This window comes from Wyeomyia smithii, chromosome 3 (assembly GCF_029784165.1).
Source record: "Wyeomyia smithii strain HCP4-BCI-WySm-NY-G18 chromosome 3, ASM2978416v1, whole genome shotgun sequence".
NCBI classification, from domain to species: domain Eukaryota; kingdom Metazoa; phylum Arthropoda; class Insecta; order Diptera; family Culicidae; genus Wyeomyia; species Wyeomyia smithii.
This window is the reverse complement of record NC_073696.1, coordinates 57,285,278-57,298,812: the sequence shown is the minus strand read 5'-3', so window position 1 is coordinate 57,298,812 and position 13,535 is coordinate 57,285,278. Positions and strand designations below refer to the sequence as shown.

Genomic DNA, 13,535 nt, shown 5'->3' with positions numbered 1-13,535 from the left:
TCCAAATCCAATTGATATTCAATCCAATTACAACTCAAATCCTATTCAAAATATTTTCAAATCCAATAAAAATACAATCAAAATACAATCCAAATACAATTCAAATCTGATCCAAATTCAATCCAAACACAGCCAGTCCAAATCCAATACAAAACCAACAAAAATCCAATCCAAATCTAATTTAAATCCAATCCAAAACCAGTGCAAATACAATTCATATCCAATCCAAATCCAATCCATATCCAACCCAAATCCAATCCAAATCTAACCCAAATCCAATCCAAATCCAATCCAAAACTAATCAAAATTCAATCCAAATCCAATCCGTATCCAACCCATATTGAATCCAAATCCAATACAATTCCAATCCATATCCAATCCAAATAGAATCCAAATCCAATCCAATTCTAATCCATCTCCAATCCAATCCAATCCAAATCTAATCCAATCCAAATCCAATCAAAAACCAATAAAAACTCAATCCAAATTCAATTTTAACCCAATTCAAATCCAATCCAAATCTAATACAAATCGAATACAAATCCAATCCAATCTAAAACCAAACCAAACCCAATCCAAATCCAAACTAAATCCAATCCAAATACAAACCAAATCCAATTCAAATCCAATCCAAATCCAATTCATATCTAATCAAAATCCAATTCAAGACCAATTCAAATCCAATCCAAATAAAATTGTAGTCCGATCCAAATCCAATCCAAATCCATTCCAAATCCAAACCTAATCCAAGCCAAATGCCATCCAAATCTAACCTAAATTTAATCCAAATCCGGTCCAAATCCAATTCAAATCCAATCTAAATCCGATCCAAATCCAATCAAAATCCAATCCTAATACAATTCGAGACCAATCCAAATCCAATCCAAATTCAATTCAAATCCAATCCAAATTCAATACAATTCTAATCCAAATGAAATAAAAATCCATTCCAAATCCAATTGATATTCAATCCAATTACAACTCAACTCCTATTCAAAATCATTTCAAATCCAATAAAAATCCAATCAAAATACAATCCAAATTCAATACAAATCCAATTCAAATCTAACCCAAATCCAATTCAAAACCAATGCAAATCCAATCCATATCCAATCCAAATACAATCCAAATCTAATCCAAATTCAATCCAAATTCAATCCATATCCAACCAATATTGAATCTAAATCCAAAACAATTCCAATCCATAAACAATCCAAATAGAATCCAAATCCAATCCAATTCCAATCCATATCCAATCCAATCCAATCCAAATCTAATCCAATCCAATCAAAAATCAATAAAAATTCAATCCAAATCCAATTTTAACCCAATTCAAATCCAATCCAAATCTAACCCAAAACGAATACAAATTCAATCCAATCCAAAACCAATCCAAACCCAATACAAATCCAATCCAAATCCAATCCAAGTCCAATCCAAATCCAATCCAAATCCAATCCAAATCCAATCCAAATCCAATCCAAATCCAATCCAAATCCAATCCAAATCCAATCCAAATCCAATCCAAATCCAATCCAAATCCAATCCAAATCCAATCCAAATCCAATCCAAATCCAATCCAAATCCAATCCAAATCCAATCCTAATCCAATACAAATCCAATCCAAATCCAATCCAAATCTAATTCAAATCCAATCCAAATCCAATCCAAATCCAATCCAAATCCAATCCAAATCCAATCCAAATCCAATCCAAATCCAATCCAAATCCAATCCAAATCCAATCCAAATCCAATCCAAATCCAATCCAAATCCAATCCAAATCCAATCCAAATCCAATCCAAATCCAATCCAAATCCAATCCAAATCCAATCCAAATCCAATCCAAATCCAATCCAAATCCAATCCATATCCAATTCAAATCCAATCCAAATCTAATCCAAATCCAATCCAAATGCAATTCATATCCAATTCAAATCCAATCCAAATTCAATCCAAATCCAATTTAAACCCAATCAAAATCCAATCCAAATCCAATCTAAATTCAATCCAAATCCTATCCAAATCCAATCCATATCCAATTTAAATCCAATCCTAATCCAATCCAAATCCAACCTAAATCCAATCCAAATCTAATGCATATCCAATCCAAATCCAATCCAAATCCAATCCATATTCAATCCAAATGCAATCCAAATCCATTCCTAATCCTATCCAAATCCAATCCATATCCAATTTAAATCCAATTCATATCCAATTTAAATCCAATCCAAATCCAACCCAAATCCAATCCGAATCCAATGCATATCCAATCTAAATTCAATCCAAATCCAACCCAAGTTCAATTTAAACCCAATCCAAATCCAATCTAAATTCAATCCAATTCCTATCCAAACCCAATCTAAATCCAATCCAAATCCAATCCAAATCCAATTAAAGTCTAATCCAATTGCAAAAGAAATTCTATCCAAATCTAATGCGAATCCAATAGAGGTCCAATCCAAATCAAAATATCATAAAGCCGCTGGTATTTAATATAGCCACATTCCACAGTGGTGCAGTAAGGCAATTAAGGCGGACGTTCACTGCGATTTTTTGGTTTTAGAGCCTCAGTTTCTTCTAAGAAGTTTTTCTCATAGTTAGTCCTCTATTTATGTGCAAATGAAAATTAGGGTGGTACTAAAACCAGCGAAGTAAAAAAAAACTTACTTCTTTATTTGCAAAAACAATTGTATACAATCTTCGGCAAAGTTGGAGATCAACTAATTTTAAGCAACTTTGTAAAAAAATGTATTTGACCGACTTAGGGCAATTTTACGTAACTGGTTCAGGCTAGGTCCCAAAAAAACTTTTTTTTGCTTTTTTTTCTTCGGATGACCTTGAGAGTTTGATAACGCGCAACTTCTATTTTTTTAATTTATCTGAGCTATCATATGAAGTTTTTCAACTTTATGAAGTTTTATAAATTATTTGATTCCAGATCCTTCACCAAAGATGTTTTGCTTCCAAATGAGAATTTTAGATACACAATCTAGTTGCCTTGAACTCCTTTGTTTCAACATTAGTTACACAACACGTACTACACAAATTTTCAATTTTTACTTACATGACAAAACAACATTCTTCTCCCACCAGTGTGGTTTGCTTACTGACTTTTTTGTTAAATTTTTGCCTTTCTCCTAGAAAGGTATAGCAATCACTTGCAAAACCGAAAGTATAAAAGTGCTCCAAAGGGCCGAATGGCATATATTACTCGACTCAGCTCGACGAGCTGAGCATTTTCTGTATGTGTGTGTGTATGTGTGTGTGTGTATGTGTGTGTGTATGTGTGTGTGTATGTGCAGATTTTTATTCTCACTCACTTTTCTCAGAGATGGCTGGACCGATTTTCATGAAATTAATTGCAAATAAAAGGTCTTGTTGCCCGAAAATACCCTATTGAATTTTATTGAAATCGGATTTTTAGTTTACAACTAAACTACACAACCGATTTGAACAAAATTGATTTCAAATGAACGAGCTACCTTAAAAACCCTTAACTTTTAAATTTTATGAAGATTGAACTTGTGGTTCAAAAGTTATGAAAAGAAACGTGTTCTGAAGACTGTTTAATCTCGCTCATGTTCTCAAAGATGGCTGGACCGATTTTCATAAAATCAGTGTCAAATGGAAGGTCTAGTTGCCTCATAAGACCCTATTGATTTGTTTTGCAATCGGATTATTACTTTGCCTGTTATGTTTAAAAATGTGAAATCTAGCTATGAAAAGGAACATGTGCCGAAGACTACTTGAGCTCACTCACTTTTCTCAGAGATGGCCGACCCGATTTCCACAAAATTAGTGTCAATTATTAAGTCTAGCTGCCTCATAACACCCTATTGAATTTTACTGTAATCGAACTGTAATTTCGTCTGAAATGTACCGAAATGTGAAACTTCATTATCTCAGAAACTAGACAATCGATCTGATCAATATTATTATCAGATGAGCGGGCTAGTTAAGGGTTAACTGATGAATTATGATTGAATACGTGGTTTCAAAGTTTGGCTGCCCCATTTCATTTGATTATAATAGAACTTATAAACTTATAAACTATTATAAAACAACCGTTATGTATAAAATTGTTAATAAAACAAAGAAAGTCTATTATTTCAAAAATTACATGACTTATTTGAAAATAACTAGTGTCATACGAACGAGTCATCTTACGAGTCAACTTACAAATAACAAACTGCATAACAATTTGATATGTGGCTCAAAAGTTATGGGAAGAAAAGAAATTCAAAAACTATTTAAAACTATGCCTGCTTTGATCGATATATGTGGCCTCAACATAATTTAAATGAGGTATCGTACTATTTGAACGTTCCAAATTCATTGATTCCTTGCGATGTGTTTAGAGTCTGCAAATGTTCGACAAATCGGCCACAGGATATGATCAAAGTCAAATAACAAATCGTTTGAAATTATTGGTTTTATCGAAGTGACTGCATCCTCGACTTTTGGCTTCTGTACACCGCCTTAATTCTGAATACATTCATATTGGGTGGTATTCGGTCATTTTCAGCAGATTTTCTGGCATCAATCTAACACCGGAACTACCCATATTGAGAGGTATTTAGTTATTTTGGTTGCTTTCCAGAATTTAAAAGTGGTCGTGTTCAAATTCAAAATGGTGTCCAGGGTCAATGTTTGGTTTCTATGATCATCTCGATTACGGAAATATTCATATTGAGTATTATTCGGTCATTTTCGACTGTTCCTAGAAGTTGCCATTTAGCAATTCAAAATGATGCTTGAGGTCAATTGTTAGCTCATTGCATCATTCTGGTTCCAGAGATACTCATATTGGATGGTATTTGTTTATTTAAGACTGTTTTTCACAAACCGGAAGTCGCCATCTTGGATTTTAAAATAGTATTTAAGATAATTTCTGGCCTCTGAGCGTCATTCTGGTTGAAGAAACACCCATATTGGAAGTTATTCGATCATTTTCGGCTGTTTCCCAGGAATCGGAAGTCGCCAACCTAAAATCCAAAATGGGGTCTTTGGTCGATTTCTCTAGATCCGGAGATACTCATGTTAGACGGAAATCGGTCATTTTTGGCTGTTTTCCAGAAACTATAAGTTACCATCTTACAATTTTAAATGGTGTCTGAAGTCAATTTTTAGCTTCTTGCAACATTCTGGCTGCGGAGATACTCATATTGGGTGGTATGTGGTTACGTTGGGCTGTTTTTCAGAAACCGAAAGTCGTCATTTTGGACTTTAAAATTGCCTGTGGAATCAATTTCTGTCATCTGGGCGTAATTCTGTGTCCGAAAACATTCATATTGAATGGTATTTGGTCATTTCCGGCTGTTCAATGAGAATCGTTCATTTCAGGCTGTTTTCCAGAAACAAGAAGTTGTCATCTTATATTTCAAAATGTTGTCTGAAGTTGATTTATGGGTCCAGTGCATCATTACGATTCCAGTTGCCGTTTGCCGCTGTTTTTTCAAAACCGGAAGTCGCCATTTTGAATTTCATAACGGCATTTGGAGAAAATTTCTGGATTTCGATTGTCACACTGGTTGAAGAAACACTCATATTGGGTGCTATTTGGTCATTTTCAGCTGTTTTTCAGAAACCGGAAGTCGCCATCTTACAATCCAAAATGTTGACTGAGGTCGATTATGGAACATATTCGTTACCACTAAAAACATTCACCTGCCAAATTTGGTTCCATTTAGTTGATTAGTTCGCGAGATGTGCAGGAATTTGTGTTTCACTTGTATGGAACCCCTCCCTTCCAGAAAAGGGAGGGGTGTCGAACCATTATGGTGATATTTGTTACCCCTTAAAACATCCACATGCCAAATTCGGTTTCATTTGCTTGGTTTGTTCTTGAGTTGTGTAGAAATTTATGTTTCATTTGTAAGGGACCCCTCCCTTTCAAAAGAGGGAGGAGTCTCAAACTATCATAGGAACCTTTATCGGCACCAAAAACCCCTACATATAAATTTTCACGTCAATCGGTTCGGTAGTTTACGAGCCTATATGGATCAGACAGACAGACCGGACTGCATTTTTATATGTATAGATTACAACATCAATATTTTAGTACCAAAAGAGTGAATATACATTTATTTGATTGAAGCGTTCATGTAAATCTTTGAATGAGAAAGGCTGGGTCTGACCGCTAGGTGGATTAATTAAGGTTTTTTTAAATTTATTACTCATATACTTTCCCTGTGTTGGTAACTTTTAATTTTCTGTTATGGTATGAGATATTGCTCGGATCTTACTCACTAAACCATTATACACTGAATCCATCCCCCCACATTCGCGTTGCATGTTAACCGTTCACTCGTCACCCACCCGCCGTATGTGAAACACCTCCGCAATGGTTCTGCTCTCCTGATTCTCGATGCGTTCCAATATTTTCGTGTTGTCAAAGTCAAAATTGTGATCCATGTTATGCTGTACTAATCCTGTTTTTGCTTCTTTTTTCCGTATGTCATTTTTGTGTTCATTTATTCTTACATAAACTTTACCATCATCTGTGCCACACGGAACCTCATATAGGTACGACATTTTTCGTTTTCATTTTTGGGATTGGGTCCTTAAGGCGGCTAAATACCGTGTCTTTTATCTTGCCACCCGGTTTATGCGCTAATGTTATTCCCTGCTTATTTAAAATTTTTAATAATTTTTCGCTTATCCTTGGAATGTAAGGAGCGGAGATAAATCTTTTTTCTTGATTGCTGCTTTTGTCTGTCTGAAGGGAGTTGTAGTGCTTATGTGTTCGTTTCTTAATTATTTTCCGTATAAACCATTCCGGGTACCGATTGCACAAAAGAATTTTCCTCACTGCTGTTATTGTGCACGGTCTTTGATTTGCATCTGGGAGCTTAATTGCTCGATCGACTAACGCGATCGCTGTGTTTCACTTGTGTGCAAACGGACTTTCTGAATGAAAATCTAAGTACCGTCCATTTTCCTGTTTCGATGCCCAAATCTTTGTTACTTTTCCCTCTCTTCTGTGAAGCATCATGTCTAGACACCTAAGCTTTTGATTCTCCTCCCTCTCAATCGTGAACATTAATTTTTCATGATAAGCATTAAAAGTGGACAAGATGACGTCAATGTGTTGCTTATTGGCTACACAGAAGCACTCATCCACATATCTACGATATATTTTTATATATATTCCCTTCTCTTCTAGATTTTTTAAGCTATCCTGCTCTAATCTTTCCATCACTAAATCTGCAACTACTGAAGATAACGGTGAGCCAATCGGAACGCCGAGTTTCTGCCTATAGAAGACACTTCTGTGCACGAAGAACGTAGATCCCAATACCAATTTGATCGCCGCTATGAAGCTGCCTTTGTCTATTGGTGTGTGTTCCTCTATCTCGTTCCATCGCTGTTCAACACATTCTATTGCGTAGTCCACCGGTACATTTGTGTATAGTGACGTCACGTCCAACGAGAACAAAACCTCATCCTTGTCCGTCTGCACTCCTGATATTTCATTGGCGAATGTGAAACTGTTAATTATGTGTGCTCCTGTTTTCCCCACGATTTTTCCTAGGATGTTTGATATGTATTGCGCCAATTTGTATGTGGTGGACCCAATGGTCGAAACCACCGTCTCATGGGCCTAACTGGTTTGTGGATTTTTGGCAGCCCATATATGCGCGGTGGATTACAGTTTGACACGTTATGCTTCCGATGAGTGCCAGCGTCGATGTATTTTTTTCCCTCCAGTTGTCCAAAATTGTTTTGATTTTTCGCGACACCCTTGCCGTCGGATCGTAGCGAATCTTCTCGTAGGTATTGTCGTCCCTCAACATTTCCTCTATTTTTTCCTCATATTCCTTCGATGACAACACTACCGTTTTGTTTCCCTTATCGGCTTTGATGATCAATAAGTCTGGGTTTTCCTTCAAGAACTTCCTGCTTCTCCCGACGTCCTTGGCAATCCAGTCTTGTTGATGATGGTGTGGTTGATTATGGAAATTTAGAAAATTGGACATCGCATTGGTTACATCTACTCGGATTTCTTCCACATTTTTTTGATATTTTATTACTTTTTCGATTTCTGACAACGTTTCAATGTATGGAAATTTTCCACGATTCGGTACGTTGTAGTTAGGTCCTAGCATCAGTGTACGTTCCAGGAACTCCGGTATCGGTGTGTTGGTTGTATTCTCCACCCAACTCGGTTCATAACTCATCTCCTTTATTCTCTCCCGCTTCAGCTTTTTACTTTTCCGTATTTCTCTCTCTTTTGTGGTGACGAACACATTTGTAGTTTTGTTTTACACTAATATTATTATTCGGTTAAAATCTTCTCGTTCTAGCACCCGACTCAGCTTGTTTCTCCATTCGATCTTCTCTTTTTTTGTTCTCGCTGCTGTCCTTTTGGTGTCTGCTATTAGTATGCTGATTATTCTGATTTTTTGTTTTAACAGAACTTTTTGCATTTCACGGTGGGACACCTCGTTTTCCAAATCCGGTAGTAGAGGCAAGCCTGTATTATTCTGCATTTTCTACAGTTCAGTAAAAATTTTAGACGGTTACTAACTTTCGCTAGTTTGATGGATGTTTTTTGGTATCTCCGGAGCATTTCTCGACCGTAGCAGCCATATTTGTTAGAAATTTCCTTTTCTAGATGCATCCCGTTCCTTTCCTTGATCAAACGATTCTATTATTTGAGGTTTTTGTCACCGTATAATTTTATTCTCTTTGGATGGTTGATCTTTTTCGGTGAAATATACACACTATGTTTGTTTTACATGACGTTTCGGCGTACTGTTATTCAGCCATTAGTTACACAACACGTACTACACAAATTTTCATTTTTAACTTACATGACAAAACAACATTCTTCTCCCACCAGTGTGGTTTGCTTACTGACTTTTTTGTTAAATTTTTTTTTATGAATTTATTACTCATATACTTTCCCTGTGTTGGTAACTTTTAATTTTCTGTTACGGTATGAGATATAAATCTATTTTACCGAGAAAGATCAACCATCCAAAGAGAATAAAATTATACGGTGACAAAAACTTCAAATAAAAAAAAATTAAGAAAAATGATTCTGAGATAATTTTCTATTCTATCTTTTTCTAGCCTCGTTGAGCATTTCTCAACGATGCTGACCTCAGTTTAGGATCATTTTCTATTTTGGTATTTTCTGGGCTTTAGAAAGGGTTTTCATTGATTCTGAGTTCAATTGGGTATCATTTCTTTTTGTTTTTTAGAAGCACTTTTCGGCGATCATAAGCTCAATTATAGTACACTTCACGGTGTCAAATTTTCGATTATTATCGAATTTTCATGTACCTCTGATTTTTTTTCGCAAAAATGTTGCCAACTGGATAAGAATCAAGGATCGGGAAGTTAAAACATATTTCATCGGCGATTTTTTGAAAAACTTGGATTTTAATTTTTTTAGCGCAAACCAACAAAAAAATTTCCCTCTAACTTCACTAATGTCAGTCATATTAACATAGTCAGCAACCAGTGCATTTGAGGGTAGTGCAGTGTCATTTGATTTCAAAAATTTAACAATTAAGTCAGTCATTTTACCACAGACAAACAGACGTATCACTCCATAAACAATTCTAAAAAAAATGTGGTTCCGATTAATTTGTGCGACACGTACTGGACATACTACGCAAATGATAAACTTTCAGCCTTTCTGCTGTTTCTGGCAGCACGGCACGCGACTGTCTACTGAGTTCAAAGGTAAATGGGCTGATGTGCACCACCGCTGCGGCGGAAATATTCCGCGTAATTGTAACATGAATATAAATTTCAAGGTACCTCTGTTTAACTGTGATTTAACCATAGGAAATCACAGCAACCAATGCATTCGAGGATAGTGCAATGTCACTTCATTTCGAAAATTTTACGAATAAATCATGAAGCTAGACCACGAGAAGTGTAGAAATTTGGTTTGCGCTTTGTGCTTCAAAAAAACTAAATCTACGAAGAGAATAGGCGAGCAGTGGAAGGAAATGCTCTTTTCTCACTTTCTGCCTATGTATAACGAAAATGATAAAAAGTATCCTAGATATTTGTGCGGGAGTTGTTATCTGGGGGTGTACTGAAGGTCCAAAGTTAAGTCGAATGTGATCTAATTATTGTCAAATTACTTATTGCTGACGCACCTTTTCGAACAAGGTCTGAAGCATCGAGATATGCACGTCCACGACTTCAATAAAGATACTTCAATATAAATAACTTTGAATTTTCCAAAGTAAAATTGTTTTTTAATGAATTTATTTATCTAATCCAACAAAAATTAAACATTAAGGAAATTTTCTCTAAGAAAACATAAAGACAAACTGGTTTGCTGGACTCCCGTATGTTTTTCCTGCATCCCACAAAAATTGTTACATTTTATTTTTTTTTGCGCTGAACGTATAATTTTCAATTCTTGTTTCCCAAATTCTTGAGAGACTAGGAATAGTTTTCAGGTGCGGGGGCCTAGTGTGGTTGGTAACGTCTCCGCCAACCACGCTCGACGCCTGGGTTCGAATCCCACCGCCGACATAGGTGTCGATGGTTGTGGGGTGGCGTGATCCACTCACAACCAACCCAACTGGTCTAGATTCAATCCTAGCCGACACCGGGAGATTTTCTGAGGCGAAAAATCTCTGGGATCACGCCTTCCATCGCATGAGGAAGTAAAGCCGTTGGCGCCGGTCCGTTAATAAACGGGTCGTGAGTTAGGGACCTGGGTGTGGAGTCGCCTCCCTGGGCGTCGGTAATTGGCCACAACAGTGGCGGAAATAGACCGAAAATGATAAAATAAACGAGAATAAAAAAAAAAAAAACGTCTTTTAAACAAGGGAACATACTTAAATGACGTAGCAATTTTTTCATGATTTTTAAGCCCCCCCTCCCCCCTCGTAGCATTTGGTCACAAAACCTAAACCCCCCCTGAAAAAAAACGTAGCATTCGAATACCCCCCCCCCACCGCTTCTGAAAAAAACGTACAGAAAAACGTGCAGTCAGGTTTTTTACGCGGTTTTTTATACGCGGAATTTTTCACGAGGTTTTTTTTACGCGGATTTTTTAATTAACGCGGTTTTCTACGCGAATTTTTTAAATAACGCGGTTTTTTTTACGTGATACCGCGCTAATTCAAAAACTTTTTCACGAATTTTCGAATTGACGTGGGTTTGGAACCAGAAACGTTTAAGTGTTTATCTAGTAGGAGACTTAGTTCAAAAAATACCCACCGCCCTCCGAAAGATCCGGAATGACCGTCAAAGAGGACAATTTTAAATACTGGTTCTAGAGCGCCTCGGGTTTTTTCTAAGCCCTTCTTGCTGGTTCACTTTACGCGGATTTTTGAACTAGCGCGTTTTTTTACGTGGCAGAAAACACAGAAACTATTCCGGAAATGAAACGAGTATCTTGTAATTGAATGAAACGAGTATCTTGTATTAAAAGCCACAAAAAAGCAACGATTTTTGTATTCAAAACAGATTGTGTGTTTGGAAATCCAAGAGATTGTTTATGTAGCAGAGCTTTTAGAAGATTTCAGAGTGCCACAGATAAAAACATTCACAGATCTCGCTGCAATACTTTGTGCAATGTTTTAATGTATTTTTAGAATACATTTTTCCTGCAAAAAAATCAGTCTTTAAAAAAGATGCTACGTCGATTTTACTGCAACCCCCCCTCCCCCCTTGTCACAGCTTGTCACAAAATGACGATATCCCCCGTCCTCCCATAAATGCTACGTCATTTAAGTATGGTCCCTAAATAAATTCAATTTTTCAAAAAAAAAAACGCCGATGAAATATTTTCTAACTTTCTGATCCTTGATTCTTATCCAGTTGGCAACATTTCTGCGAAAAAAAAATTAGAGGTACATTTGGCTTTCGCAGAAAGGCTGAAAGTTTATCATTTGCGTAATATGTCCAGTACGTGTCGCACAAAATAATCGGAACCACATTTTTTTAGAATTTTGTATGGAGTGGTACGTCTGTTTGTCTGTGGTAAAATGACTGACTTAATTGTTAATTTTAGAAATTAAATGACACTGCACTACCCTCAAATGCACTGGTTGCTGACTATGTTAATATTACTGACATTAGTGAAGTTAGAGGGAATTTTTTTTGTAGATTTGCGCTGAAAAAATTAAAATCCAAATTTTTCAAAAAATCGCCGATGAAATATTTTTTAACTTCCCGATCCTTGATTCTTATGCAGTTGGCAACATTTTTGCGAAGAAAAATCAAAGGTACATGAAACTTCGATAATAATCGAAATTTTGACACCGTGCACTTGCTATTATGGCTCTCAACCCTTTAAAAAGTTGTTTTCAGCGTTCCTGAGCTTATTCCGGGATAATTTCTGCATTGGTTTTTACTGTCCTTTGCGTTTGGCCGATTCTGAGCTCAATTTAGGATCATATTCACTTACAATTTTTTCTGGTTTTTTTTTGGAATTTAAGCTATTCCGAGCTCATTTCAGGATCATTTTTTATTTTTCTGACCTTACGAGCGCTTTTGGCCATTCCAAGCTTAATTTGGAATCGATTGTTGCTTATTCGAGCCTTTAAAAGGGGTTTTAAACGATTTTGAGTTCAGTTTTGGATCACTCCCTTTTTTCAGCAATGCCGAGCTTAACCCTCTAGTGCCCAAGTTAATTTTTAAACGGACTTCGGTAAAATCACTATGAATCTTTCTAAACATTTTTCAATATTTTTTTAAGCTTTTTAGAGGTTTGACTGAGGCCCGTCTAAAGGCGGCGCTGGGTACTAGAGGGTAAAGGGAGGGATGAAGGATCATTTCCTATTTTAGCATTTTCTGGCATTTGAAAGGGGTTTTTATCTCTTTTCTGTCCATTAAAAGCGTTTTTCGGCGATTCTTAGCTCTTTGGATTCATATTTTTTGTAGATTGAAAAAAATCATTTCAAACACAAAAACAGGTTCTTTAAAAAATCGGTCATCTAGGTTTTGCTCCTATAGGTTTTTTAGATAGACAATCAATTGCCTAAAATTCTTCTGAACAAATCAAAGTGGTGACCACTTATTGAAGAAAAAAATCAAACAAAAAACTTTTTTATGCATGTCCATGTATCTCATGGAAGTACGGTAATGATAGAAGTTAGAGAATGATTTCCAAGTGATGACTTTCTGGGATTAGAATTTATAGGTTTGTATCTCATGTCTATTTCTAAGAAACCATGTGGAAATTCAATTTAAAAAATTGAATAATCTCTCACTTTTCTAATCATCTGACAAATCGAAACGGACCCAACTTTGCATTACTTTAGATTACCGTATGCGAATCTAAATTCGATTTGGTCTAACTGTTTGCAAAACAACGACGACATTCAAAAGTCGAAACTCGCGACTTAACCCATTAACTTTTACTGCTCAGCCGTTTGTATCGTAAAACAGTTTTCTCTATTGCATAGAACCTCGGTCTATTGTTTGCCATCTCTCTACTCTCGTGCTACAGACGGCTGCATTCGACCAATGCGAAAATGAAAGACGGACACCGGTTCGAGAAAGTGAAAAGCTTTTTTGGCATACAACAACACAAACAAGTCGTTTCCGC

At 36.2% G+C, this 13,535-nt stretch overlaps 1 protein-coding gene across 1 annotated transcript; it reads right to left on the bottom strand.

Moving 5' to 3' along the window:
* Positions 1-7,596: 7,596 nt before the first annotated feature.
* LOC129728289 (uncharacterized) lies at positions 7,597-8,181 on the bottom strand. Its single transcript, XM_055686722.1, has one exon. It carries the CDS (start codon positions 8,179-8,181, stop codon positions 7,597-7,599), a length of 585 nt encoding a protein of 194 aa, XP_055542697.1.
* Positions 8,182-13,535: the final 5,354 nt, after the last annotated feature.